Source organism: Diorhabda sublineata, chromosome 2, assembly GCF_026230105.1.
Source record: "Diorhabda sublineata isolate icDioSubl1.1 chromosome 2, icDioSubl1.1, whole genome shotgun sequence".
Lineage (NCBI taxonomy): Eukaryota > Metazoa > Arthropoda > Insecta > Coleoptera > Chrysomelidae > Diorhabda > Diorhabda sublineata.
Genome location: NC_079475.1, coordinates 40,779,755 through 40,807,350, shown reverse-complemented (window position 1 = coordinate 40,807,350; position 27,596 = coordinate 40,779,755). Strand labels below are relative to the sequence as shown.

Sequence of the window (27,596 nt, the reverse complement as noted above, 5' to 3'; positions counted from 1 at the left end):
TTTAATATTGATCGATTTAGATTATTTTCGATTGAATCATTTAAGGCTGTTTTCTTATGGGAAAAACGTTAATTTCGAAAAAATCAAACAACATACTTTCTAGTGACATATTTACGTCAAAACAATATGGCTTCCAATAGAAGGAAACATACAAGGGGCACCTAAAGTATCGTATCGTGTTTTAATATTGATCGATTTAGATTATTTTCGATTGAATCATTTAAGGCTGTTTTCTCATCGAAAAAACGTTAATTTCGAAAAAATCAAACAACATACTTTCTAATGACATTTTTACGTCAAAACAATATGGCTTCCAATAGAAGGAAACATACAAGGGGCACCTAAAGTATCGTATCGTGTTTTAATATTGATCGATTTAGATTATTTTCGATTGAATCATTTAAGGCTGTTTTCTCATCGAAAAAACGTTAATTTCGAAAAAATCAAACAACATACTTTCTAATGACATTTTTACGTCAAAACAATATGGCTTCCAATAGAAGGAAACATACAAGGAGAGCCTAAAGTATCATATCGTGTTTTAATATTGATCGATTTAGATTATTTTCGATTGAATCATTTAAGGCTGTTTTCTCATCGAAAAAACGTTAATTTCGAAAAAATCAAACAACATACTTTCTAATGACATTTTTACGTCAAAACAATATGGCTTCCAATAGAAGGAAACATACAAGGAGAGCCTAAAGTATCATATCGTGTTTTAATATTGATCGATTTAGATTATTTTCGATTGAATCATTTAAGGCTGTTTTCTCATCGAAAAAACGTTAATTTCGAAAAAATCAAACAACATACTTTCTAATGACATATTTACGTCAAAACAATATGGCTTCCAATAGAAGGAAACATACAAGGGGCACCTAAAGTATCGTATCGTGTTTTAATATTGATCGATTTAGATTATTTTCGATTGAATCATTTAAGGCTGTTTTCTCATCGAAAAAACGTTAATTTCGAAAAAATCAAACAACATACTTTCTAATGACATTTTTACGTCAAAACAATATGGCTTCGAATAGAAGGAAACATACAAGGGGCACCTAAAGTATCGTATCGTGTTTTAATATTGATCGATTTAGATTATTTTCGATTGAATCATTTAAGGCTGTTTTCTCATCGAAAAAACGTTAATTTCGAAAAAATCAAACAACATACTTTCTAATGACATTTTTACGTCAAAACAATATGGCTTCCAATAGAAGGAAACATACAAGGAGAGCCTAAAGTATCATATCGTGTTTTAATATTGATCGATTTAGATTATTTTCGATTGAATCATTTAAGGCTGTTTTCTTATGGGAAAAACGTTAATTTCGAAAAAATCAAACAACATACTTTCTAGTGACATATTTACGTCAAAACAATATGGCTTCCAATAGAAGGAAACATACAAGGAGAGCCTAAAGTAACATATCGTGTTTTAATATTGATCGATTTAGATTATTTTCGATTGAATCATTTAAGGCTGTTTTCTCATCGAAAAAACGTGAATTTCGAAAAAATCAAACAACATACTTTCTAATGACATTTTTACGTCAAAACAATATGGCTTCCAATAGAAGGAAACATACAAGGAGAGCCTAAAGTATCATATCGTGTTTTAATATTGATCGATTTAGATTATTTTCGATTGAATCATTTAAGGCTGTTTTCTCATCGAAAAAACGTTAATTTCGAAAAAATCAAACAACATACTTTCTAATGACATATTTACGTCAAAACAATATGGCTTCGAATAGAAGGAAACATACAAGAAGAGCCTAAAGTATCATATCGTGTTTTAATATTGATCGATTTAGATTATTTTCGATTGAATCATTTAAGGCTGTTTTCTCATCGAAAAAACGTGAATTTCGAAAAAATCAAACAACATACTTTCTAGTGACATATTTACGTCAAAACAATATGGCTTCCAATAGAAGGAAACATACAAGGAGAGCCTAAAGTATCATATCGTGTTTTAATATTGATCGATTTAGATTATTTTCGATTGAATCATTTAAGGCTGTTTTCTCATCGAAAAAACGTTAATTTCGAAAAAATCAAACAACATACTTTCTAATGACATTTTTACGTCAAAACAATATGGCTTCCAATAGAAGGAAACATACAAGGAGAGCCTAAAGTATCATATCGTGTTTTAATATTGATCGATTTAAATTATTTTCGATTGAATCATTTAAGGCTGTTTTCTCATCGAAAAAACGTTAATTTCGAAAAAATCAAACAACATACTTTCTAATGACATTTTTACGTCAAAACAATATGGCTTCCAATAGAAGGAAACATACAAGGAGAGCCTAAAGTATCATATCGTGTTTTAATATTGATCGATTTAGATTATTTTCGATTGAATCATTTAAGGCTGTTTTCTCATCGAAAAAACGTTAATTTCGAAAAAATCAAACAACATACTTTCTAATGACATTTTTACGTCAAAACAATATGGCTTCCAATAGAAGGAAACATACAAGGAGAGCCTAAAGTATCATATCGTGTTTTAATATTGATCGATTTAGATTATTTTCGATTGAATCATTTAAGGCTGTTTTCTCATCGAAAAAACGTTAATTTCGAAAAAATCAAACAACATACTTTCTAATGACATTTTTACGTCAAAACAATATGGCTTCCAATAGAAGGAAACATACAAGGAGAGCCTAAAGTATCATATCGTGTTTTAATATTGATCGATTTAGATTATTTTCGATTGAATCATTTAAGGCTGTTTTCTCATCGAAAAAACGTTAATTTCGAAAAAATCAAACAACATACTTTCTAATGACATTTTTACGTCAAAACAATATGGCTTCCAATAGAAGGAAACATACAAGGAGAGCCTAAAGTATCATATCGTGTTTTAATATTGATCGATTTAGATTATTTTCGATTGAATCATTTAAGGCTGTTTTCTCATCGAAAAAACGTGAATTTCGAAAAAATCAAACAACATACTTTTAGTGACATTTTTACGTCAAAACAATATGGCTTCGAATAGAAGGAAACATACAAGGGGAGCCTAAAGTATCATATCGTGTTTTGATATTAATAATTACTTTCCATCGAGTTATAGCGTATATACGAGGTAATTATTAAATATCTAGTTAATAATTGTCATCATTTATTACATAAAAATAACTTTGTAACTCAAGATAAAATAGTAGACGGACTTTACAAAAATATGAAACGAATTTATAGAAAGGAAATAAAAGTCCGTAAGATTTTTGAAATATGGTCGTTTCAACCTTAGAGAACCCATTGAAACGAACTCCAGAAAATGTAAAACAGTCCCGAAAAAAAATTCATTAAGAGACTATCCCTACTTCCTGCTTCCCGTCGTTTTAACTTCCTTCTCGGTAAAAAAATCTACATATTATTTATATATGCCGACGTCTGCTGCCTCCAACAATGGAGATGACTACGTATCTTGGAGAATTCTTTTCAACAACTGCGGAAACACCCCCTCCATATTCAGCGCTTACGTAAAACTTGATTCGGCCCGTAATCAAACTTGGTTACATCTAGCAACGTTAAGTGTGTCCTTATTGAAACATCCCCGGTCTATCTTTCCGAAAAACTACCCGAATAAGTTAGGAAGCGTGTTGCGGAATAACGAATGAACAGACGACACATTTATGGTTAAGTGGATCGAGACAGATCTAGATAACCAAGACCAGAATACTGATGTAATTAGATACACCGGGGTCACTGTGATGGACTCTATTTAAGCCGGGATAAACTGACGATAATCGTTTTCCCTCGTTGTGATCAGCATAAGAAATTGTTTAAATTTAATCTACTTATCAACTTGATACAAAGATGGCGCAACTACGTAATATATAACCGATTAAACTGTATTCACCCTTCGAATCGAAATTAATGGTAATTCTTACATTCTTCGATTGATTTTTGAAAACTTTTATAGTGAGTAATCAATCAGTCACTCAAAAATCGCATTTTCATTATATAGTGATTAATAGCGTGACGTTTACTGTGTAGGAATCCTAAATATACAAGGTCACTAAATTTAACAAATATTTTCATAATCGTTTTTTACAATGTTGTCGGACCTACCGCTTTTTTTAGAGATATAAAGAATTTTGATATTATAAGTGGATGATATATACTAGATTTGGTAAAAAAAGAATTGAATACACGAGGGTGGTACAAATATAAAACAGAAATTTTGAATAAACATAATAACACAGCTGATAACACATGAAAAACATAGAAAAAACGACAAAATAAGAAATAGGATACAAACAAAAGATTAAAAATGGGTTGGGCCTGATCTAACTACCCAAATTATCATTAAAATATCAAGAGGCTTCGAAGGTTTTTTACCAGACTTACAACACATGAAACTTCCCAACCAATCTGCCAAAAAAGAACAGGGCAACAAGATGCGAAGACCACAGATTAATGAGCTTGATGAGTCAATCCAAGTACCGATTCAGAACTGCTACTATCAAATGGAAACATGTAAGTATGTGTTTTATAGATTACGAAAAAGCTTTTAACACAATACAACATCGTAAACTTGCTCAAATATTTCGAAGCTTGTATTGCATCCAATCACCTGCACTTAGAGTTGGCAACGAACTTTGAAATCACCAGAAAATCATTAGAGGTGTTTGGCAAGAAAAACATTTTTAAATAAGCCCTCGAGGGTCGACAATTAGGCACATGGATCAACAATAAACACTTCCAAAGGCTCCTGGACATAGTTGGAATACACAGTCGGCTTTACGAACTCCGAATTTGATCTTAACCTCAAAATAAGATTCACAAAATGACAGGTCTGATCCTTGCACTGAAATTTAACACCATGAACAGATTGGAGGCGTTTGAGATGTGGATGTACCGGAAGATTTTGGCGAGAAAAACCAACCAAGTAATTTTGAGAAGAATATGAATGGCCGAGCACGTTAAAACAGTATACCTGGGACATGTGATGGTGGTGATCAAACATTGACTGTGATTCGTGACAAGCTGAAATATTTTCACGAAAAAAGCATCGGAAAGCTTCCGAAAAGTTGGTAAAAGTGGTCCGTTCTCGTAAGCAGCAAAAAAGCTTGTTAAATATTAAAATTTGTCTATGGTGATGATGTGCTAACTATAAAAACGAAGAAATGATGAAACTAAACAGGTTAGAGAATTAGTAGAAACATAGAAACCCATTTTTTTGGTAAGAATGATCTGAGATCTGAGACGATTTCCATAATCTTGAATATACATTAAAAATTTGTAGATTCGGCAACACAGTATGCTAGGATTTCGACTGTGTGCGTATAGACGGTTGCTACTATATGTTAGTAAACTAACACCATAAGTTAATGGACTAAAAGAATTCGATTCGTGAGTGTCGGCTTTTAATTTTTCCTGATACGCGTTTTTGTTTTTCCCCAGATGTGAAGCATCATTAATATTCTTTATATTTCGAAAACAAAAAGAGGATACAGGATAAAGGATAAAGTTAATGGGGTGATTAGTGATTAGATCATACAATAATTCAAATAATATCCTTTATTTGGTGTTTATTTATATGAAGCGTGAATCGTGGAATTTATATAACCACTTCTCATCGATACAAACCATTTGAAACGAAAAAGAAAAATTACTACGAGAAAATAGATTCTGTTGAAGGAAAAGTAATGCTACCACCTTTGATTTTCCAATAAAAACAAAATTCTCTAGGGCATCGTAGGCAATTATAAGCACATGTGACCTTTGAGCGTTTCATTTATCAAAACGACAATCGTAAATCACTTTTTTTTCCAAAGAAATTGATACATTTGGTCTTCTGCGACAAGGGAAATAATGATATAAATCGGTTTTTGATTATACGCAATACACTGTAGATAATTCAAGTTTTTTTTTATATACAGGGTATTTTCGGCAGCAAAATTCGTCTATTCCACCCTCTTGGTGTTGGTGATTGCCTAGAGGGCGCCATAGACCGATTTCCGTCACTATTATAGTATTTCGGTTTAAAACGAATGTGTTTTTTGTCGTTGAATTGAAAAAAACTCCGACTAAATGCCATAAATTATTGCAAGGGGCTTATGGGGACAATTCTCTATCTCGTGCGCGTGTTTTTGAGTCGTCTAATCGCTTCAGTGAAGGCCGAGAGAGCCCCGAACATGACCAGCACCCAGGTCGCCCTGGGACTGTTTCAACTCCAAAGAAAACTTCCAGCACTGCTTCGATCAATGAAAAAAACGTATGGAAAGGTGTGTGGTGAGGGAAAGGGAGTGTATTGAAAGGGATGCATTCGAATGTAGAATAATTTTGATAATAAAACCCTTTTTCGTAACTAATCTCGTTATTTAATAGCCAGACCTCGTAAGTCAAAGAAAATGGCTTATTTGCGAGGTAAGGTTTGAAGATAGAACGTAGTTTCATTTGACAAGTGACGTACAAATCTTCGAGGCGTATTTCTTCTTCTTTAAAACGTTGATATCACATTTTGAAAGTCGACAAGTCCAATGATTGTTATAATTTGTATTCTCCAGAGATTCGACTAAAAAGTACTAGAATACAAGGGAGATATGGCAACACTGATAATAATATGTCAAATTTGACATTGCCATCATAAAGTTTGACATCTGAATATAGCCCAACGATTCGTACAAAACCTGTGTATCCTGTTTATTCAACTTTTCTCAAAATGTTTGACGTTGTAGGCTTCAGGTCCTGTATGAGTTCGAAACTAGTTTGAACCTGCATACAGTACCAGTTTTCCAAATCTTTAAGAATAATCTAATAAACAGCGTGGCAACACTGTTAGCTCTAACTAATATGTATAAGAAAGGAACACTGTCGAACAAATACTTTCAGAAATTTTTCCATTGTTATTCTTCCCCCAAACTCATAGATTTCTTATTAGGAGGAGCGGAAAATGGTTGTCAATCCTTGAGACGAATCCATTTTTCAATCGATATCTTTAAAGGATTACAACCCCCTTAAAATGCGTTTGGTGTCAATTCTTGGTGCAAGAATATTGGAACCGTCAGCAGATGATGTCAATTTACCATTTACGACATCCAAAACCTTTTGATCAGTAAGGCGATTAGCCTTTTCCAACGCGACTAGTTTCTTTCATCCTCCAGTTTCCCAATAGAAGCTTCGAAATCAAATGATCCTGACGGGATCATGAACAACTATCACAGTGTAATTAAACTGTGTCAAATGTCAACGTCAATGTCAATGTCAATGTCAATGTCAACATCAATGTCAATGTCAATGTCAAAAGTATTAGATATTCAATATTTCGTAACGATACATTCTACAAATTAACGTATGAAATGCGTTTTCGCATTTTAGTCTTGTAAATCTGTTTTATTACAAAAAAATTGAGCAGGTTGCCCTGTACTGAATGCATGAGCTGCTCATTCATACAACGAAAGTAACATATGGACAAGTGGTATTATGCTCGACCCTGGAGACCTGTCAAAACCTATTTATACCCATATAGGAATCGTATATAAGAGTTGGATAGCCCCGTCCCTCATTTTACGTCGCCCATTCATCCACCCCTTGTCCTTGAAAGTGTTTGTATGCGGTTGCCGATATTGAGATCTAAGATTTATACGAGGGCATGAAAAATTTAACAAATAGATAGATAATAATATGGGATGTAGGTATATATACGAGGAGTCCCACTTAGAGATCGTTGAAAGCGACACTCATTTTGTTGAACATAAATTACCAATCATTTTATGGAACGAGGTATAATCAGGATAATATTTAGATAACTTTTCATCGGTTTCTTCATACTTTTTCTTTATATTAATATTAAAACTAAGGATTTAGCAGATTAATGTGAAATGTTGACAGATGACATTGGAAATATTGCGGAAAATTAAGAGATGTATACAGGGTGTCCCTCGACGAGCTAAAACTATCTGTATATGGCAAAATACTTATAGTAAACTCATGAAAATTTCTACCTTTGGGTTTTCGGATACGATCTTTTTAACTAAAATGTTTTCAAAGATGAACGACTTCCGGTTCTACCGGAAGTCGACTGTAACTTTGTTATTTTAAATAGAACACCCTATATATTAATACATTTTTAAAATATACGTAAAATTTTAGTATACTTTTGCCTATAAATATTTTTCGAAAAATGTATACTTTTTGAGTTATTAATTTTTTTGTAAAAAATTTGACCTTTGCAGACCCTTATAAATTATTTTTTTACGAAGATACCCTTAAAGATATGAAAATGATTTCTAATCATTTGCTTTTAGTCAGGTAAGACGTATTTGAATATATACTGAAATATTCTTTATTTTATACAGGGTGCGTATAAAAAGTGATCAAAGTTTAACTTCATAAATATCAAATTTCTTTATTTTTTCAAATAGAATACCATGTATATTGATACATTTTTGAAATCTACGTAAAATTTCAATATAATTTTGTTTGAAAACGTTTTTCGAAAAATGCATAATTTTCGAGTTATTAATTTATTCGTAAAAAATTTGACCGTTGCAGACCCTTATAAATTATTTTTTTACGATTATACCCTTAAAGATATGAAAATGGTTTCTATTCGGTTGCTTTTAGTAAGATGAGACGTATTTGAATCTACGTTGAAAAATTTTTCATTTTATACAGGGTACGTATAAAAAGTGTTCAAAGTTTAACTTCATAAATATCAAATTTCATTATTTTTTTAAATAGAACCACTCGGTTTTTTCTACATCTTGTCAAAGTCTGTAAGAAAAAATCAAATCAAATTGTATTTACTAATCCTATTCTAATTTTTAGTTGTTTCCGAGATATTTGAGGTTTTAAATTATTATCGTATTTTTTAACAAGTTTTGATTTTTTATGTATACTTTCAGTAGGCTTTTTAATAAATGACACTTATTTAAATGTCGTTAGTCAATTGTTGATACTTTATATATAAAAAAGTATACATGAATTTGCCTTATTTTTTACCCCTGAATCCATTAAAATAAAAAAAACCGGATGGTTCTATTTAAAAAAATAAAAAAATTTGATATTTATGAAGATAAACTTTGAACACTTTTTATACGCACCCTGTATAAAATGAAAAATTTTTCAACATATATTCAAATACGTCTCATCTTACTAAAAGCCACCGAATAGAAACCATATTCATATCTTTAAGGGTATAATAGTAAAAAAATAATTTATAAGGGTCTGCAACGGTCAAATTTTTTACGAAAAAATTAGTAACTCAAAAAGTATGCATTTTTCGAAAAACATTTATAGGCAAAAGTATACTAAAATTTTACGTTTATTTTAAAAATGTATTAATATACAGGGTGTTCTATTTAAAATAACAAAGTTATAGTCGACTTCCGGTAGAACCGGAAGTCGGCCATCTTTGAAAATATTTTAGTCAAAAAGATCGTATCCGAAAACCCAAACATAGAAATTTTCATGATTTTATTATAAGTATTTTGCCATATACATAATATTCTTTATCTTAAAAATAAAATTTACCTAAATGTATAGAAAAACAACATTTGGCAACATCGCAATCTCCATATATATCAGTATAATAAGTCATATATAACTCTGAAGGTGATAGTAAAAGTGTATCTTATTCAAATTGTAGTTTATATGAATAATATAAAGATTTTGGAAAAATGTACGCCTGAGGGGGTCGTGTAGAAGGTAGAAGGATGTAGGTATGTTGTTTTTCTTAAAATGTACTACCAAGAATATCAGAGATGATTAATTTAATTGCAAACTCCTATGACATTAACAAATTTATAAACGAAAGGTGACTTTTAATTCCATACACAATTATTAATGTTCTTTTCGAAGAATTTGTTCAAGAAATCCAGTCGAAGGGTGAAAATCGTCACCAAAGATAGGGTATCTATGTCTCTGTCGTTTGAGTGTCATCCCTGTACCATTTTATCGCTTTTCTGTTAATTTCTAATACGTAGAAGATAGAAAGACGTAGGTATGTTGTCTTTTCCTAAAACGTGCTGCCAGGTATATGGGAGATTATCAAGTTCATTACATACTTTGAGGAAACTAAGATTTGTACAAAATAAAGGCGACTTGGAATTACCTGGATCAGACATCGATCAGTCAGGTATCGAAGGATTAATGTTTTATCGCGAAAGTTGTTGGAGGAATCCGGTCGAAGGGTGAAAAACGTCACGAAAGATAGGGTATCTATGTCTCTGTCGTTTGGGTGACATCCCTGTACCATTTTATCGCTTTTCTGTTAATTTCTAATACGTAGAAGATAGAAAGACGTAGGTATGTTGTCTTTTCCTAAAACGTGCTACCAGGTATATGGGAGATTATCAAGTTCATTACATACTTTGAGGAAACTAAGATTTGTACAAAATAAAGGCGACTTGGAATTACCTGGATCAGACATCGATCAGTCAGGTATCGAAGGATTAATGTTTTATCGCGAAAGTTGTTGGAGGAATCCGGTCGAAGGGTGAAAAACGTCACGAAAGATAGGGTATCTATGTCTCTGTCGTTTGAGTGTCATCCCTGTACCATTTTATCGCTTTTCTGTTAATTTCTAATACGTAGAAGATAGAAAGACGTAGGTATGTTGTCTTTTCCTAAAACGTGCTACCAGGTATATGGGAGATTATCAAGTTCCAGTGCTATCTGTCGTTTGACGGCTTACCAACACAAATAAACAAAATAAAAATATATTTTGACAGTCATCATGTCGAAAAAAAATACGTTGTAGTCAATTTAATCCCCATAGGCGATCGTCTAATGTACATAACCTCTACTACAAAGCGGATCGACGCATCCAAAACACTAATCCCACCGAATACTTTTCAATAAGAATCAAATAACCTGCACATATGTTAGTTTGCAACGCCGGAAAACAATTTCGATATCGATTCGATAGAAAACGACAAGTTGACGGTCGAAAGATCGAATCTATATTTGTTTCTAACTTACTTGGCACCATAGGGATCCCTAATTCCACTATACGTGGAGTATTTATTCATCTCGTATGCGTATAGTGGATGGAGACCAGCTTTAATAAGGGGTGGTAAATCGCTAATATCAGTAGCGTAGTAAATAATATTTCAACACAAAGCAACAGGGAATTTTTTTATCATTATATCGAATTTCTAATCTAGAATGAACTAGACTTTTTGTAGAAGCGAATTATTCTTTAAATTTGTCCAACTGCTTGAAATATTGGATCCGGATTCATCTGCAAGAATCCTCCCATAACTTAGTGTGCCCAGAAGGCGCTATGTTTCAAAAAACTACGTAATATCAAGCAGATTGGAATGGTGAGATGAAAATCATCGACAAAACTCAGAAGAAGTGATCAAAGATCATGTGTAACGTCGCCTACTGACATGCAGATCAAAATGAGACAAACCTTGATGAAAATCTCTCTTCTGCAAAAGTTTGAGAACGATAAAACTTAGTTTAAATACCCTTCTAGATCAGTATAAAGTAAACGCATGCTTTTCATTTGTATACAGCTCTGTCATAGACAAAATCTTCTTTGGTCTGAGTTAATGGGTTTACAGAGATCGAAGAAACCAAATCTCGAGGAAAAAATCACTTTCTGCGAAGTAGAATGTCAAATAATGTTCCTGGTAAGAAATCTTCTAGATTGTATTGGAACCAAAATCTACATCTACAGTCCAAAACCAAACTAGAGCTTCTCGACTATATATTAGATAATTCCTTGTATAAGTTTTTTTTTATTTATATTGTAGGTCTAAGATTAATCTTTTTATGTGATTTATGAAAAAATTCGTACGCCTTTGGTTGTTTGAAAATTGGAGAGAGCGTTCAGCCCTTAGGATCTACCATATGTTAGTCCAGGCCGCGAACATTTGAACAGATGGCCTTGTACGCCAAAAAGTCATTAAACTATATTGTGTAGGATTGACAAGTGCTTTCGCTAAATACCAATTTATTATCAAAACTAAATCTATTCAAATCCCAGGACGTATACAGTCTAAAAAATAAAATAAACAATGTCTTCAAAATATGTAAAAAAAGCGGTTAAATATTTTGTTTCAATGTACAATATTAAATAATGAAAATTAGTTTTTCTTAATTAATAAACATTGAAAACACAAAATAATTAAAGACACTTATTTAAAGTAAAACCATTTTCTGGATGAACTTCTTGTCTAATGCTAATTTCATCTGAAGCTGCGATATCTTCATGTAGACCTCGGTCCAAAATGGTTTCTGAAGTAGTTCTCTCTAATTTTGTAATCAACTCCAAACATAGCCTTCGGTTGGATACACTGGGATAAATCTCCACGAAGTAGAGGTCGACCACGATAGAGGTGGAGTGACAATTTAGAGCCAGGATGAAGCAAGAGGCGATAGAACTATTATGGAAAAAGAAAAGGAAAAGAGAAAGTCACAAAAACATTGAAAACACAAAATTATTAAAGACACTTATTTAAAGTAAAACCATTTTCTGGATGAACTTCTTGTCTAATGCTAATTTCATCTGAAGCTGCGATATCTTCATGTAGACCTCGGTCCAAAATGGTTTCTGAAGTACTTCTCCAATTTTGTAATCAACTCCAAACATAGCCTTCGGTTGGATACACTGGGATAAATCTCCACGAAGTAGAGGTCGACCACGATAGAGGTGGAGTGACAATTTAGAGCCAGGATGAAGCAAGAGGCGATAGAACTATCATGGAAAAAGAAAAGGAAAAGAGAAAGTCACAAAAACATTGAAAACACAAAATTATTAAAGACACTTATTTAAAGTAAAACCATTTTCTGGATGAACTTCTTGTCTAATGCTAATTTCATCTGAAGCTGCGATATCTTCATGTAGACCTCGGTCCAAAATGGTTTCTGAAGTACTTCTCCAATTTTGTAATCAACTCCAAACATAGCCTTCGGTTGGATACACTGGGATAAATCTCCACGAAGTAGAGGTCGACCACGATAGAGGTGGAGTGACAATTTAGAGCCAGGATGAAGCAAGAGGCGATAGAACTATCATGGAAAAAGAAAAGGAAAAGAGAAAGTCACAAAAACATTGAAAACACAAAATTATTAAAGACACTTATTTAAAGTAAAACCATTTTCTGGATGAACTTCTTCTTGTCTAACGTTAATTTCATCTGGAACTGCGATATCTTCATGTAGACCTCGGTCCAAAATGGTTTCTGAAGTACTTCTCCAATTTTGTAATCAACTCCAAACATAGCCTTCGGTTGGATACACTGGGATAAATCTCCACGAAGTAGAGGTCGACCACGATAGAGGTGGAGTGACAATTTATAGCCAGGATGAAGCAAGAGGCGATAGAACTATCATGGAAAAAGAAAAGGAAAAGAGAAAGTCACAAAAACATTGAAAACACAAAATTATTAAAGACACTTATTTAAAGTAAAACCATTTTCTGGATGAACTTCTTCTTGTCTAACGTTAATTTCATCTGGAACTGCGATATCTTCATGTAGACCTCGGTCCAAAATGGTTTCTGAAGTACTTCTCCAATTTTGTAATCAACTCCAAACATAGCCTTCGGTTGGATACACTGGGATAAATCTCCACGAAGTAGAGGTCGACCACGATAGAGGTGGAGTGACAATTTAGAGCCAGGATGAAGCAAGAGGCGATAGAACTATCATGGAAAAAGAAAAGGAAAAGAGAAAGTCACAAAAACATTGAAAACACAAAATTATTAAAGACACTTATTTAAAGTAAAACCATTTTCTGGATGAACTTCTTGTCTAATGCTAATTTCATCTGAAGCTGCGATATCTTCATGTAGACCTCGGTCCAAAATGGTTTCTGAAGTACTTCTCCAATTTTGTAATCAACTCCAAACATAGCCTTCGGTTGGATACACTGGGATAAATCTCCACGAAGTAGAGGTCGACCACGATAGAGGTGGAGTGACAATTTAGAGCCAGGATGAAGCAAGAGGCGATAGAACTATCATGGAAAAAGAAAAGGAAAAGAGAAAGTCACAAAAACATTGAAAACACAAAATTATTAAAGACACTTATTTAAAGTAAAACCATTTTCTGGATGAACTTCTTGTCTAATGCTAATTTCATCTGAAGCTGCGATATCTTCATGTAGACCTCGGTCCAAAATGGTTTCTGAAGTACTTCTCCAATTTTGTAATCAACTCCAAACATAGCCTTCGGTTGGATACACTGGGATAAATCTCCACGAAGTAGAGGTCGACCACGATAGAGGTGGAGTGACAATTTAGAGCCAGGATGAAGCAAGAGGCGATAGAACTATCATGGAAAAAGAAAAGGAAAAGAGAAAGTCACAAAAACATTGAAAACACAAAATTATTAAAGACACTTATTTAAAGTAAAACCATTTTCTGGATGAACTTCTTGTCTAATGCTAATTTCATCTGAAGCTGCGATATCTTCATGTAGACCTCGGTCCAAAATGGTTTCTGAAGTACTTCTCCAATTTTGTAATCAACTCCAAACATAGCCTTCGGTTGGATACACTGGGATAAATCTCCACGAAGTAGAGGTCGACCACGATAGAGGTGGAGTGACAATTTAGAGCCAGGATGAAGCAAGAGGCGATAGAACTATCATGGAAAAAGAAAAGGAAAAGAGAAAGTCACAAAAACATTGAAAACACAAAATTATTAAAGACACTTATTTAAAGTAAAACCATTTTCTGGATGAACTTCTTGTCTAATGCTAATTTCATCTGAAGCTGCGATATCTTCATGTAGACCTCGGTCCAAAATGGTTTCTGAAGTACTTCTCCAATTTTGTAATCAACTCCAAACATAGCCTTCGGTTGGATACACTGGGATAAATCTCCACGAAGTAGAGGTCGACCACGATAGAGGTGGAGTGACAATTTAGAGCCAGGATGAAGCAAGAGGCGATAGAACTATCATGGAAAAAGAAAAGGAAAAGAGAAAGTCACAAAAACATTGAAAACACAAAATTATTAAAGACACTTATTTAAAGTAAAACCATTTTCTGGATGAACTTCTTGTCTAATGCTAATTTCATCTGAAGCTGCGATATCTTCATGTAGACCTCGGTCCAAAATGGTTTCTGAAGTACTTCTCCAATTTTGTAATCAACTCCAAACATAGCCTTCGGTTGGATACACTGGGATAAATCTCCACGAAGTAGAGGTCGACCACGATAGAGGTGGAGTGACAATTTAGAGCCAGGATGAAGCAAGAGGCGATAGAACTATCATGGAAAAAGAAAAGGAAAAGAGAAAGTCACAAAAACATTGAAAACACAAAATTATTAAAGACACTTATTTAAAGTAAAACCATTTTCTGGATGAACTTCTTCTTGTCTAACGTTAATTTCATCTGAAGCTGCGATATCTTCATGTAGACCTCGGTCCAAAATGTTTTCTGAAGTACTTCTCTCCAATTTTGTAATCAACTCCAAACATAGCCTTCGGTTGGATACACTGGGATAAATCTCCACGAAGTAGAGGTCGACCACGATAGAGGTCTAGTGACAATTTAGAGCCAGGATGAAGCAAGAGGCGATAGAACTATTATGGAAAAAGAAAAGGAAAAGAGAAAGTCACAAAAACATTGAAAACACAAAATTATTAAAGACACTTATTTAAAGTAAAACCATTTTCTGGATGAACTTCTTCTTGTCTAACGTTAATTTCATCTGAAGCTGCGATATCTTCATGTAGACCTCGGTCCAAAATGGTTTCTGAAGTACTTCTCCAATTTTGTAATCAACTCCAAACATAGCCTTCGGTTGGATACACTGGGATAAATCTCCACGAAGTAGAGGTCGACCACGATAGAGGTGGAGTGACAATTTAGAGCCAGGATGAAGCAAGAGGCGATAGAACTATCATGGAAAAAGAAAAGGAAAAGAGAAAGTCACAAAAACATTGAAAACACAAAATTATTAAAGACACTTATTTAAAGTAAAACCATTTTCTGGATGAACTTCTTCTTGTCTAACGTTAATTTCATCTGGAACTGCGATATCTTCATGTAGACCTCGGTCCAAAATGTTTTCTGAAGTACTTCTCTCTAATTTTGTAATCAACTCCAAACATAGCCTTCGGTTGGATACACTGGGATAAATCTCCACGAAGTAGAGGTCGACCACGATAGAGGTCTAGTGACAATTTAGAGCCAGGATGAAGCAAGAGGCGATAGAACTATTATGGAAAAAGAAAAGGAAAAGAGAAAGTCACAAAAACATTGAAAACACAAAATTATTAAAGACACTTATTTAAAGTAAAACCATTTTCTGGATGAACTTCTTCTTGTCTAACGTTAATTTCATCTGAAGCTGCGATATCTTCATGTAGACCTCGGTCCAAAATGGTTTTTGAAGTACTTCTCCAATTTTGTAATGAACTCCAAACATAGCCTTCGGTTGGATACACTGGGATAAATCTCCACGAAGTAGAGGTCGGCCACGATAGAGGTGGAGTGACAATTTAGAGCCAGGATGAGGCAAGAGGCGATAGAACTATCATGGAAAAAGAAAAGGAAAAGAGAAAGTCACAAAAACATTGAAAACACAAAATTATTAAAGACACTTATTTAAAGTAAAACCATTTTCTGGATGAACTTCTTCTTGTCTAACGTTAATTTCATCTGAAACTGCGATATCTTCATGTAGACCTCGGTCCAAAATGTTTTCTGAAGTACTTCTCCAATTTTGTAATCAACTCCAAACGTAGCCTTCGGTTGGATACACTGGGATAAATCTCCACGAAGTAGAGGTCGACCACGATAGAGGTCTAGTGACAATTTAGAGCCAGGATGAAGCAAGAGGCGATAGAACTATCATGGAAAAAGAAAAGGAAAAGAGAAAGTCACAAAAACATTGAAAACACAAAATTATTAAAGACACTTATTTAAAGTAAAACCATTTTCTGGATGAACTTCTTCTTGTCTAACGTTAATTTCATCTGGAACTGCGATATCTTCATGTAGACCTCGGTCCAAAATGTTTTCTGAAGTACTTCTCTCCAATTTTGTAATCAACTCCAAACATAGCCTTCGGTTGGATACACTGGGATAAATCTCCACGAAGTAGAGGTCGACCACGATAGAGGTCTAGTGACAATTTAGAGCCAGGATGAAGCAAGAGGCGATAGAACTATTATGGAAAAAGAAAAGGAAAAGAGAAAGTCACAAAAACATTGAAAACACAAAATTATTAAAGACACTTATTTAAAGTAAAACCATTTTCTGGATGAACTTCTTGTCTAATGCTAATTTCATCTGAAACTGCGATATCTTCATGTAGACCTCGGTCCAAAATGGTTTCTGAAGTACTTCTCCAATTTTGTAATCAACTCCAAACATAGCCTTCGGTTGGATACACTGGGATAAATCTCCACGAAGTAGAGGTCGACCACGATAGAGGTCTAGTGACAATTTAGAGCCAGGATGAAGCAAGAGGCGATAGAACTATCATGGAAAAAGAAAAGGAAAAGAGAAAGTCACAAAAACATTGAAAACACAAAATTATTAAAGACACTTATTTAAAGTAAAACCATTTTCTGGATGAACTTCTTGTCTAATGCTAATTTCATCTGAAACTGCGATATCTTCATGTAGACCTCGGTCCAAAATGTTTTCTGAAGTACTTCTCTCCAATTTTGTAATCAACTCCAAACATAGCCTTCGGTTGGATACACTGGGATAAATCTCCACGAAGTAGAGGTCGACCACGATAGAGGTCTAGTGACAATTTAGAGCCAGGATGAAGCAAGAGGCGATAGAACTATTATGGAAAAAGAAAAGGAAAAGAGAAAGTCACAAAAACATTGAAAACACAAAATTATTAAAGACACTTATTTAAAGTAAAACCATTTTCTGGATGAACTTCTTGTCTAATGCTAATTTCATCTGAAACTGCGATATCTTCATGTAGACCTCGGTCCAAAATGTTTTCTGAAGTACTTCTCTCCAATTTTGTAATCAACTCCAAACATAGCCTTCGGTTGGATACACTGGGATAAATCTCCACGAAGTAGAGGTCGACCACGATAGAGGTCTAGTGACAATTTAGAGCCAGGATGAAGCAAGAGGCGATAGAACTATTATGGAAAAAGAAAAGGAAAAGAGAAAGTCACAAAAACATTGAAAACACAAAATTATTAAAGACACTTATTTAAAGTAAAACCATTTTCTGGATGAACTTCTTCTTGTCTAACGTTAATTTCATCTGGAACTGCGATATCTTCATGTAGACCTCGGTCCAAAATGTTTTCTGAAGTACTTCTCTCCAATTTTGTAATCAACTCCAAACATAGCCTTCGGTTGGATACACTGGGATAAATCTCCACGAAGTAGAGGTCGACCACGATAGAGGTCTAGTGACAATTTAGAGCCAGGATGAAGCAAGAGGCGATAGAACTATTATGGAAAAAGAAAAGGAAAAGAGAAAGTCACAAAAACATTGAAAACACAAAATTATTAAAGACACTTATTTAAAGTAAAACCATTTTCTGGATGAACTTCTTCTTGTCTAACGTTAATTTCATCTGAAGCTGCGATATCTTCATGTAGACCTCGGTCCAAAATGTTTTCTGAAGTACTTCTCTCCAATTTTGTAATCAACTCCAAACATAGCCTTCGGTTGGATACACTGGCATAAATCTCCACGAAGTAGAGGTCGGCCACGATAGAGGTGGAGTGACAATTTAGAGCCAGGATGAGAAAATCACAAAAACCAATCAAGTAGAAACTTCAATAACAAAAAAAGGCTAAAACTTAGATGACCAAAACGAAGACCGGAATGGGAGACGACGTAGAGGTCAAGCGGCTTTAAAATTGGAAATCTGAGAAGAGGAAAGTAGGGAAAATGCTTGTCGATGAGTGTAGTATAAATAAATATTATCGGCCCTCTAAAATTAATTTCGAATCTTTGATAATAATCTCTGAAAACAACCCTTACATTTTAGAAAAAGAAAATGGGATAAATCTACTTAGCGATGCTTAATAATAAAATATGGGTCCTTTTGTCGTTCGGGATGCGTATAGGGTGAACAACAAACACCTGTGATGTGGTTCGAGCACACATATGGTACAGGCCAGAATCAATGGACTACCCCCGCAGTGAATGAATGAAAAATAAAAGGGGGTTAACATATTGTCGAGTATTTAAATACTGTTTAATTTCGTGCGGATCGTACGTTCAATTGTATCAACTATTACAACGTTCTTTACGTACAATTATATTAATTAATTAAATACCAAAGTGTACTATCTCTAATATATATCCGAGCTTTCGATTACTTCGTCTGGAAATTAATTAAGAATTTTGGTGTGTCGAATTTTGTAATTTTGATAATTCTCGACGTTTCGGCTCCCACTTTGAAGCCGTTATCACGTACGTTCATTCGCAAGAAGTGATTTCAATCTGCCTATTGCAGAAAATGGAAAGGATCAAGGACTAAATGATTTGTAAATGCTTAATATGATTCTCTATGTTCTGATCTGGAAATTTAGCCTAACGACGACATATTGAGGACAGAAGTTGGAGCAAATCCATGCCAGATAATGGAGAAATTCTCAAACATACTTCAACAACTTGAAAGGGAAATGAAAATGAATTTCCATTATTTGTCATACGTTTTATTATAACAAACGTATTGCCACAACGGCACCAAAATGGACCGTTTTTTATTTTCACATTGTATAAAATCGACCAAAATTAAAAATAAATTCCTTATTCTCGAAATGACTAGAGCTTATAGTAAGAATTCAATATTTTTATGATCCTTACATCTGCAAATGAAGTTTTAGCTTGTTTGACCCATCTGGGATGCTAAATATTTCATTTTTTCCATATTTTTTAGCTAATTTTACATTTCGCTTCTTTCTAATTGAAACTAATAACTATTAGATTTCAAAATAATCTTCTTTTCGTTATAAAACACCCTTAAATGTTTATAAATAGCCAATCGACTCATTAGTGATCATAAATGAAATATATTAAATTTTTGTTTCGTTTTCAACAACTCAATTCAATGAATATTTCTTGATATACAGGGTGGTCAATTGAAAAAGCATTATTTTACATCACGACGATGCAAAAAACGAAAATACGAAAATTAATGCATTGGAAAAATTTGGATAATGTTCAAAATGACGTATCGAGACATTTCACTTGATTTTTTTTTGTTGTGGTAATTAAAATTTAAAAATTAGATGGTAAAATACGAGGGTGGTCAAATATACATCAGAATTTTGGAAAAACCGCGCGTATAATTTAGTGTCGAGTTCCGGAAGTGCACGAGTTAAGCCGAAGTGGTATTTCGGTCCAGATAGTGAACTGAATTTCGTATTTATCACATTTTGAGGTTAGATTAACTCGAAAACTAGACGGAATATATGATTAACGAATAAAATATTATGTAAATTTCATATTGGGGTTTAAATAAATAGAAAAGGAATACCCACACACCCTTAATTCCCAATTACCTATCTAAATATATAGTTATCGTTTCAATATGTCCATCCTATATAATCCGTACCCCAAAAATTTCACTACGACTCCCATCTGAACATATAAAACCGTATTGGAGCAACGTATTTCCCAACTCCGCCTTCCCTTAAAACGCTATTGGTTCGCTTTTACTACGAAACGTAAGTTTACCCCTATAGGAGCTTTATACAAAATGTGCTTTTCTAAACGTATATCACCCGTCGCTTTCTATACCATACCATTTAGGATACGATCATCTCTATCCGACATAAGGGTGTGTTTCAAGCTGTTTTGAAGGGTAGGAATAGATATTGTACAATATTTGTACCCGCTAGTATCGTTTTTCCGCATTTAGTCTACAGATTTTGTCGAAGGAAGTCGTGAATGTTTTTTTGAAAGAGTTTTCGTAGTTTTTAGTGATGGAAGTTGCACCGAAAATGTTAAAAAGTGAATTGCACAGTGAAGAACTCAACCAAATATCTAGTAAACCAGTGAAAAGACCTTTCGACGTGGCTTTTTTGATGTTACCAGACGAAAAACTCCTACAGAAACAGAAACTACATAAAAATTTCGAAAATTGTTGTAGTAGTACGGAAGAAGATGAGGAAATCGACGTTATAGAAACGCCTCGTGAGTATAAAAAGTTGTTTACGCAAAAACAACAAATTTTCGACGATCCCAATTTGGTTAAAACGAAATACGCAGACGAACTTCGATCGAAAACTTTATCAACTTCCAACGATCAAAAAAGCGCGTTTACTAAAGTTAATTTATTCAAAGAATCCTCCAGACTTTCTCCAAGTTTAAGCACATCTCCGGATATAAGTTACCAAAGCTCTTTGAGTCCATCGCCTCCTATAATCAATAAAACCTACCAAAATTTCACAACGATATTATCACCTAATCAAATATTCAAAAACCAACAAGCGGCATATCAAAATCAATTTCTACAAGAAAGTTTCCCCACAACCGGCGCCGCCAATTTAGAAAACAACTTTTTCAAATCGCAACCCGACCTAATCCAACCCAATTACGCCAAAATCAGACCGATATATAGACCAGATCTACCCTACAGTTATCCGCAGTTTCCCAATCCGGAAATGTTGAAGATGACACCGCCGGATATAAGAAACCCCGCCGCTGCTATTCTAACCTCACTTCTACCGCCGTCTTTAGCCGCCCTAAGTTTACCGGCTCAAAATATTTGTGCCAAATGTAACATCTCATTCAGAATGACTTCGGATTTGGTGTACCACATGAGATCCCATCACAAGAGCGAAGCCGCCGAAAGCACGAGGAAAAAACGCGAAGATAAATTAAAATGTCCCGTTTGCGCAGAATCCTTTAGGGAAAGACATCATTTAACTAGACATATGACAGCCCATCAAGATAAAGCCGAAGATGAAACGAAAGATAATAATTGTGTAAAGAAAGGTTTTTAAACGAAAAAAATTGTTTTCTAACTAATCATTCCGACGATATTTTTCTAAATTCCAAGTTATTTGTAATTGAAATCGTTCAAATTTCAAAAAAAAACTGTTATACAAGTGAAAATTACATTTTTCATATTATTATGCTCCTTAGATCTATAAATAAAATTTTGTGTTGCTTGGCCTACATGACAAATAACTTTTATTCTCGAAATTACCATTAATTTTCGTTTTAAAACATTTTTTGACGAAGCCAATTGTGAAAATGCGTGCTTGTCGGAATTTGTTTTCTCGCTGTACAATTTTAAATTGTAGATATGCTGTAAATATATAAGAACAATGAATAAAATGTATGTATGTACTTTTTCGGAAGTAGATAAATGTTTATAACGTTGTTATAATTATTAGAATTAAAGTTACTAGACAGTATAAGCGGTCAAACGTGTATGTTAAAGCAATATACACTGAAAAAACTGTTCACGAACGTAATATTATCGGTGATGTACAATAATTCTTTTCATTTCAAAAAATTACTTTAAAAAACTGTATAAAGTCCGTTTAGAACGAATTTGGAGAATAAAAAATTAAATTTTGGGATGAAAAACTTTTTAATATATACATTTTATCTTGAAAACGTTCTTGGATTAGTTTCTAAACTTTTGTATATACATTGTACATTTTCTGTTGTTGATTTTTGTTAAAACTCTTGTGCAATATTCGAATTCATTTTAATAAAGTTATTTCAAAACTATAACTGGTCTTTTATTGTTCAAAACAATTCATAAATATTTCAAAATTACCTCAATTATAATTAAATATCAAATTTTTGAGCTACATACAATTTACATCAAAGTTTCCAATTTCTGGATAATTTAGACGTGCGATAAGGTCTTTACACGCGAATTGTATACAATATTTTGTCTACTACGAAAATTTTATCAAAATACAGCTAATTTCAATGATAATTTTCCTCATAAAATTATTTTTTTCAGTATCTTACGTAAAATAATGACTTCAGACGCACTTTTAAGCAGTACTGCGTAAAAAATCGTCTTATTAAGGTCTCCATAGTGTAGTGGTTAGAGTACGAGGCCCGCATGCGAGCGGTCCCAGGTTCAAGTCGCACTCTCCAAACCTATTTTTGATTCTAATGCTATTCCTGAATACTGATGCATCAGCCCGACTAAAATTGTCTGCTGATGACTTTATCAGGTTGAATCTTATTAGGGCCAACCTGATGATGATTTCGTATCAGGTTATCCTAGCGAGGTCCACCCTAAGATGGCCTACGTGATTAAAATAAATTAGTTTTTCTAGTTAATTAGGAATAGTGATAAAAATCCGCCATCTATCCATAATATACATGATCTTTGTCGAGTAGGTGCTTCATTATATGCCTAGTAACTTCCTCTGTTGTTTCACGAAAAAAAAAATACCAAGAAAAACCTTACAAATACTGTTATACGTCATAAATGAACTCGAAACGGGGATATTTCAGGTAAATGAAAAGGTAGTCCGTGTATATATTAAATTTATTAATTGTTTTTCATGCGTTTTGTTATATTTGTAAATATATATTTAATTTTTGTTTCAAATTTCATAATTGAAACATCGAATTACGAATCACGAGCCGAATAATCTTCCGAGTTGTCTAATCTTTAAGACAACCACGATCACGAGTTGGAATTTGAAACAAAACTTGGTGCGATGGTAAAAATAAAGAAAAAGGGAATAAATATGATAAACCCCAATCTAGATTGTTTAAATTGCGAGTTTTACCCTATATTTCGTACCTGGAATATTATTTACGTCTTTCCCCCGAAATATATTTCGAAAAATTTCTTAAAAATTGTATCAGAACGATCATCGTTAACGACATCATCGCCGACGTCGATTAGGAGTCGTATAACTCATCCGCCGCAGGATCCGGCATCAGCAACTCGACAAAACCCTCCCCCTTTTTACCGCCCCGCTCTCGAATCGTCCCGGAACGTTTCATTCAATTATTTAACCCTCTCTTAAACAATAGGTGGCTGTGAAATGAAGTGATCATTTTATAATGTTTGAATCACGGCTAACATGATTTGGATTTAATGGTGCGCGAATACCGTGATAAGCGAGTTGCAGTAGACGATATTTACCCCCTTCTCCATTTGTCCCCGATCTCCACGCGACTCCCAGTAAAGAATCAGTGGCAGGAGAAACGGCCAGGACAATAAATTCGTGAATATCTTTAGATTCAGGTAAAATTATTAAACGCGGCAACGTCGCTTATTATATTATACTGACGCCATTTTGAATTTTGACAGATCGAAAACGGAATTAACTTTGAAACCCTTGTAAACCGTTGTACAACCCTTTTTGTACAACGAAAGATTAAACTAAAATTAAATTTTTTTGATAAAACTATTCTCCCTTATTTTCTCTGGTATTTTTTTATTACTCTGCTTTTTATATATGGTGGGAAGTCGACAAAGAATTAATTTTTTGAAAATCTTAAACTTGATAATAAACTAGACGTGATTATGTATTTACAAAAATTAATTTGTGTTAACAAACAATTTTACTGTATATTTTGAAATGTCCGCGAAACTGGAGGTATTAGAGCTGGCAACATTGCATTTTACATTCCCACTATCCTTTAGTATTTAACTAGAAGTATAAATTCGTCAGAAAACATTTTTTTTTTTTTTGATATCTAAAAAAGTATTTTTTTGTTATCTTACGATTAAAACTTGTCAGTCCGCCTCTGGCTTTAACAAAATAATCGGTGATGTGTTTCGTGTATACAGTAAATATTCGAATGCATTTTTATTTCGTCGAGATAAACGTAACGCTCCTCTTTAGCTCTACAAACTTTTTTTGTCTCTAATATTTACGAGCCGCGATGAAATATACAGTGTGGACTAAAGGAAACGGTACGATACGCGACGTTGTTCCTAACCTCAAAGTTTTACTTGCAGGAAAGAGACGAGGAGGTTGTCGCATACATAAACACTTATTGTGAAGAAAAAGACAAAAAGAAAAGCGTGTGATTGTAGTTTTGACATAACCGAAAACCTGATACAAAATTTAGAAATGTGTTCAAGCGACGTAATAAAGTATCTGGACCAAGAGGTAGAATTTGTCGTATTGAATCGTCCTCCTAGGAAATTAAAAAAAAGATTTAGAAAAGAATAAGACGTTTTGAAGACGTGGATTTGGTTCATTTAATAAAAATTTATTTTGTCGATGTAAGTTTCGACGAGATGTGAGTATATAAGCAGCCAAGTCTTTATACTAGTATGTGAGAAGTAAATATGGGTTAAAACGAAAATTGGAAGCTAAAAATTTAAACATAATTTTTAAAATCAAAAAACAATAATAAATGAAATAAAATGGGGCGTTTGGTACCATATTTTTTGTACTGTGCGAGTTCGAAGCTTTTTTCGCGATATTTTATTCCGTTCGTGTTATTTCCAGGACTATTTCCACAACAATTTTCAGTAGCAGGTCCTCGGCAAATTGGTAAACCGACCAGTAACGACGAGAATCCCAACGACCGGCTCTCGAATTTCCGGGTGCGGATTTTCCGGAAGCGCCTCCATTGTACGTGACGTCATAATTAACAAACTAAACTTAACATGTGCTTTCCTGTCACCATTGTATTTTCTCGAATTAACGAGCACTAGGTTTCCTTTCGATAGACATCCACCCGTAGATCAAGTGACCCGTGTCGCGGCGATGCCGCCTCGTTTTTGCATTTATTTACTACGGGTCGGGATCGCTTTTTGGACGGTTATTCAGATTATATATGAGAAAATTTCCAATTTGTACGAACCGCGTACGGGTTTTGTCAAAAATTTGGGTAAAAAATTATCATCTATTCAGTTCAAGTTGTACGTATTTTCAAATACGCCCTGTAGTAGTCGACGATTCTTGGAGCCGGTTTTTTTATAATTTTCGGTTTCCTGAATATTTAATATAATAAAATCTACTAGAAATTAAAAAATATTGTAATAATCTGAAGACTTTTCGAACAAATTCGAAATGAAACATCAAAAAAGTATTTTTTTTTTGTATCAAACACAATAAAGAAGGTAAGTTTTGATTTTCTCATTAAAACAATTCGAGTAAGTAAATGCCGTCGAATAAATCTCTGAAATGGGACGGAAATCATATTATTTTTTTGAAAATGCGCTTGGTGAACTGTGTTTAAGAGTTCATTATCAAAAAAAAATGCGATGGTGAAAATACTCTCTCGAAGATTTATTTTTTCACATTATCTTTCGGTATTAAGTGATTTAGGTATAAAAGAAGGTAATAAATATTGTTTTTAATTCACAGTATGTATATACGAGGTAATAAATACAGATTTCTAAATATTTTTGAAAGAAAACCATAAATCGGTATCGCATATATACAAGCTATTACATCACTCAATAAATCGTGTGACTGACACACAGATGGCGCTGCCATTAACCATATGACGTTTATGAAGTACCAACTTATGAAATACTATGTGTCAAATGTCATAACATTTCGATTAGTCGTAAAAAAGTGACAACCATTTCAAAATAATTTCGTGTGTTAATTTATTATGACTTCTTGATGTACAAGCTCAGCAATCGCTTCAAAAGTGTTTTCCGGACTCTTCTAAATCGAAAAGAACAATTCGTTATTGGTTAGATGGATTTAAACGTGGCCGTACACACACCGAGGACGGTAAACGTTCTGGTCGTCAAATTGAACAAAAAAGTCCACGAATTGGTTATATCTAATCGTAAATTGATCATAAAGGTATCAGAAGGCAGCGTGTTTACAATTATGGATGAACATTTGACCATGAAAAAGATTTTTTCAAAATGGATGCCGCGTCTACTCACATTCGATCAAAAACAACAACGTGTTGATGATTCAGAGCAAAGTTTGGCCGTGTTAACACGTAATAAATCAGATTTTTTGCATCAAAATGAGACAATGGATCCATATCACTTGACTCCGGAATGTCGAAGAAAAACCACAGCTTCCCCAAGACGAATTACACTTCGTATTACACCGTATAGTCCAGTTTGTACAATTTTTTCCAAAGAAACTCCTCAATAAAACAATTATTTTTCGACTCCAGCTCGTTTCATGAAAAACCAATATACCTACAGTTTTTCGACGTTTTGACATCGGATTTTTGTTTTATTTTAGATATTTTATATCTCCTACTAAATATGACGTAGTATTATTTTCAGAAAAAGTCATTTAACCGATATTACGAATAATTATTCTGTTTACGTTCGAAATTCTAAATTACCTTGTATGTTAAAGAACATTAAATCAAATATTGACAGTTTGAGCGTGCGGAATAGGGTTTTTCGTATCAAATGTTTGTCAGCAACATTTCTCATAAATATTTCAAAACAGTCAGTATCGCTGGTGATGAGTTAAAACATTGAATTTTTGAAATATGGGCTGTCGTTCTGATATGGCCATTGTCATGATGTACGGCTTATAGCTTGTTTGTACCACGTTCATTTTTTTTTTCGCGTTTTGTACTAGATTTAATGATGGATTTTTATCAATTAGATATCAAAAATGGTAAAAATCATCGTTACTAGACGTTTTTATTCATTAATTTTGTTTCAAAGCTTTTTTTTTCTTATGTAATTTAAGCTAATAAACGATTTTTTCCATTAGAAACGTAGCAAACTTTATATATCTTTTAAAAATCGTTTATTTTAATGTTTTCTTG

General features: G+C 33.6%; 1 protein-coding gene across 1 annotated transcript; it reads left to right on the top strand.

The window, feature by feature from the left end:
• The first annotated feature begins 20,863 nt into the window (after positions 1–20,863).
• On the top strand, positions 20,864–21,886 carry LOC130440674 (uncharacterized). The gene has a single exon (XM_056773938.1). It carries the CDS (start codon positions 20,864–20,866, stop codon positions 21,884–21,886), a length of 1,023 nt encoding a protein of 340 aa, XP_056629916.1.
• The last annotated feature ends 5,710 nt before the right edge of the window (positions 21,887–27,596 follow it).

Coding starts and splice junctions, on each gene's coding strand:
- LOC130440674 (XM_056773938.1), top strand. CDS start 20,864: ATGGAAGTTGCACCGAAAATGTTAAAAAGTGAATTGCACAGTGAAGAA.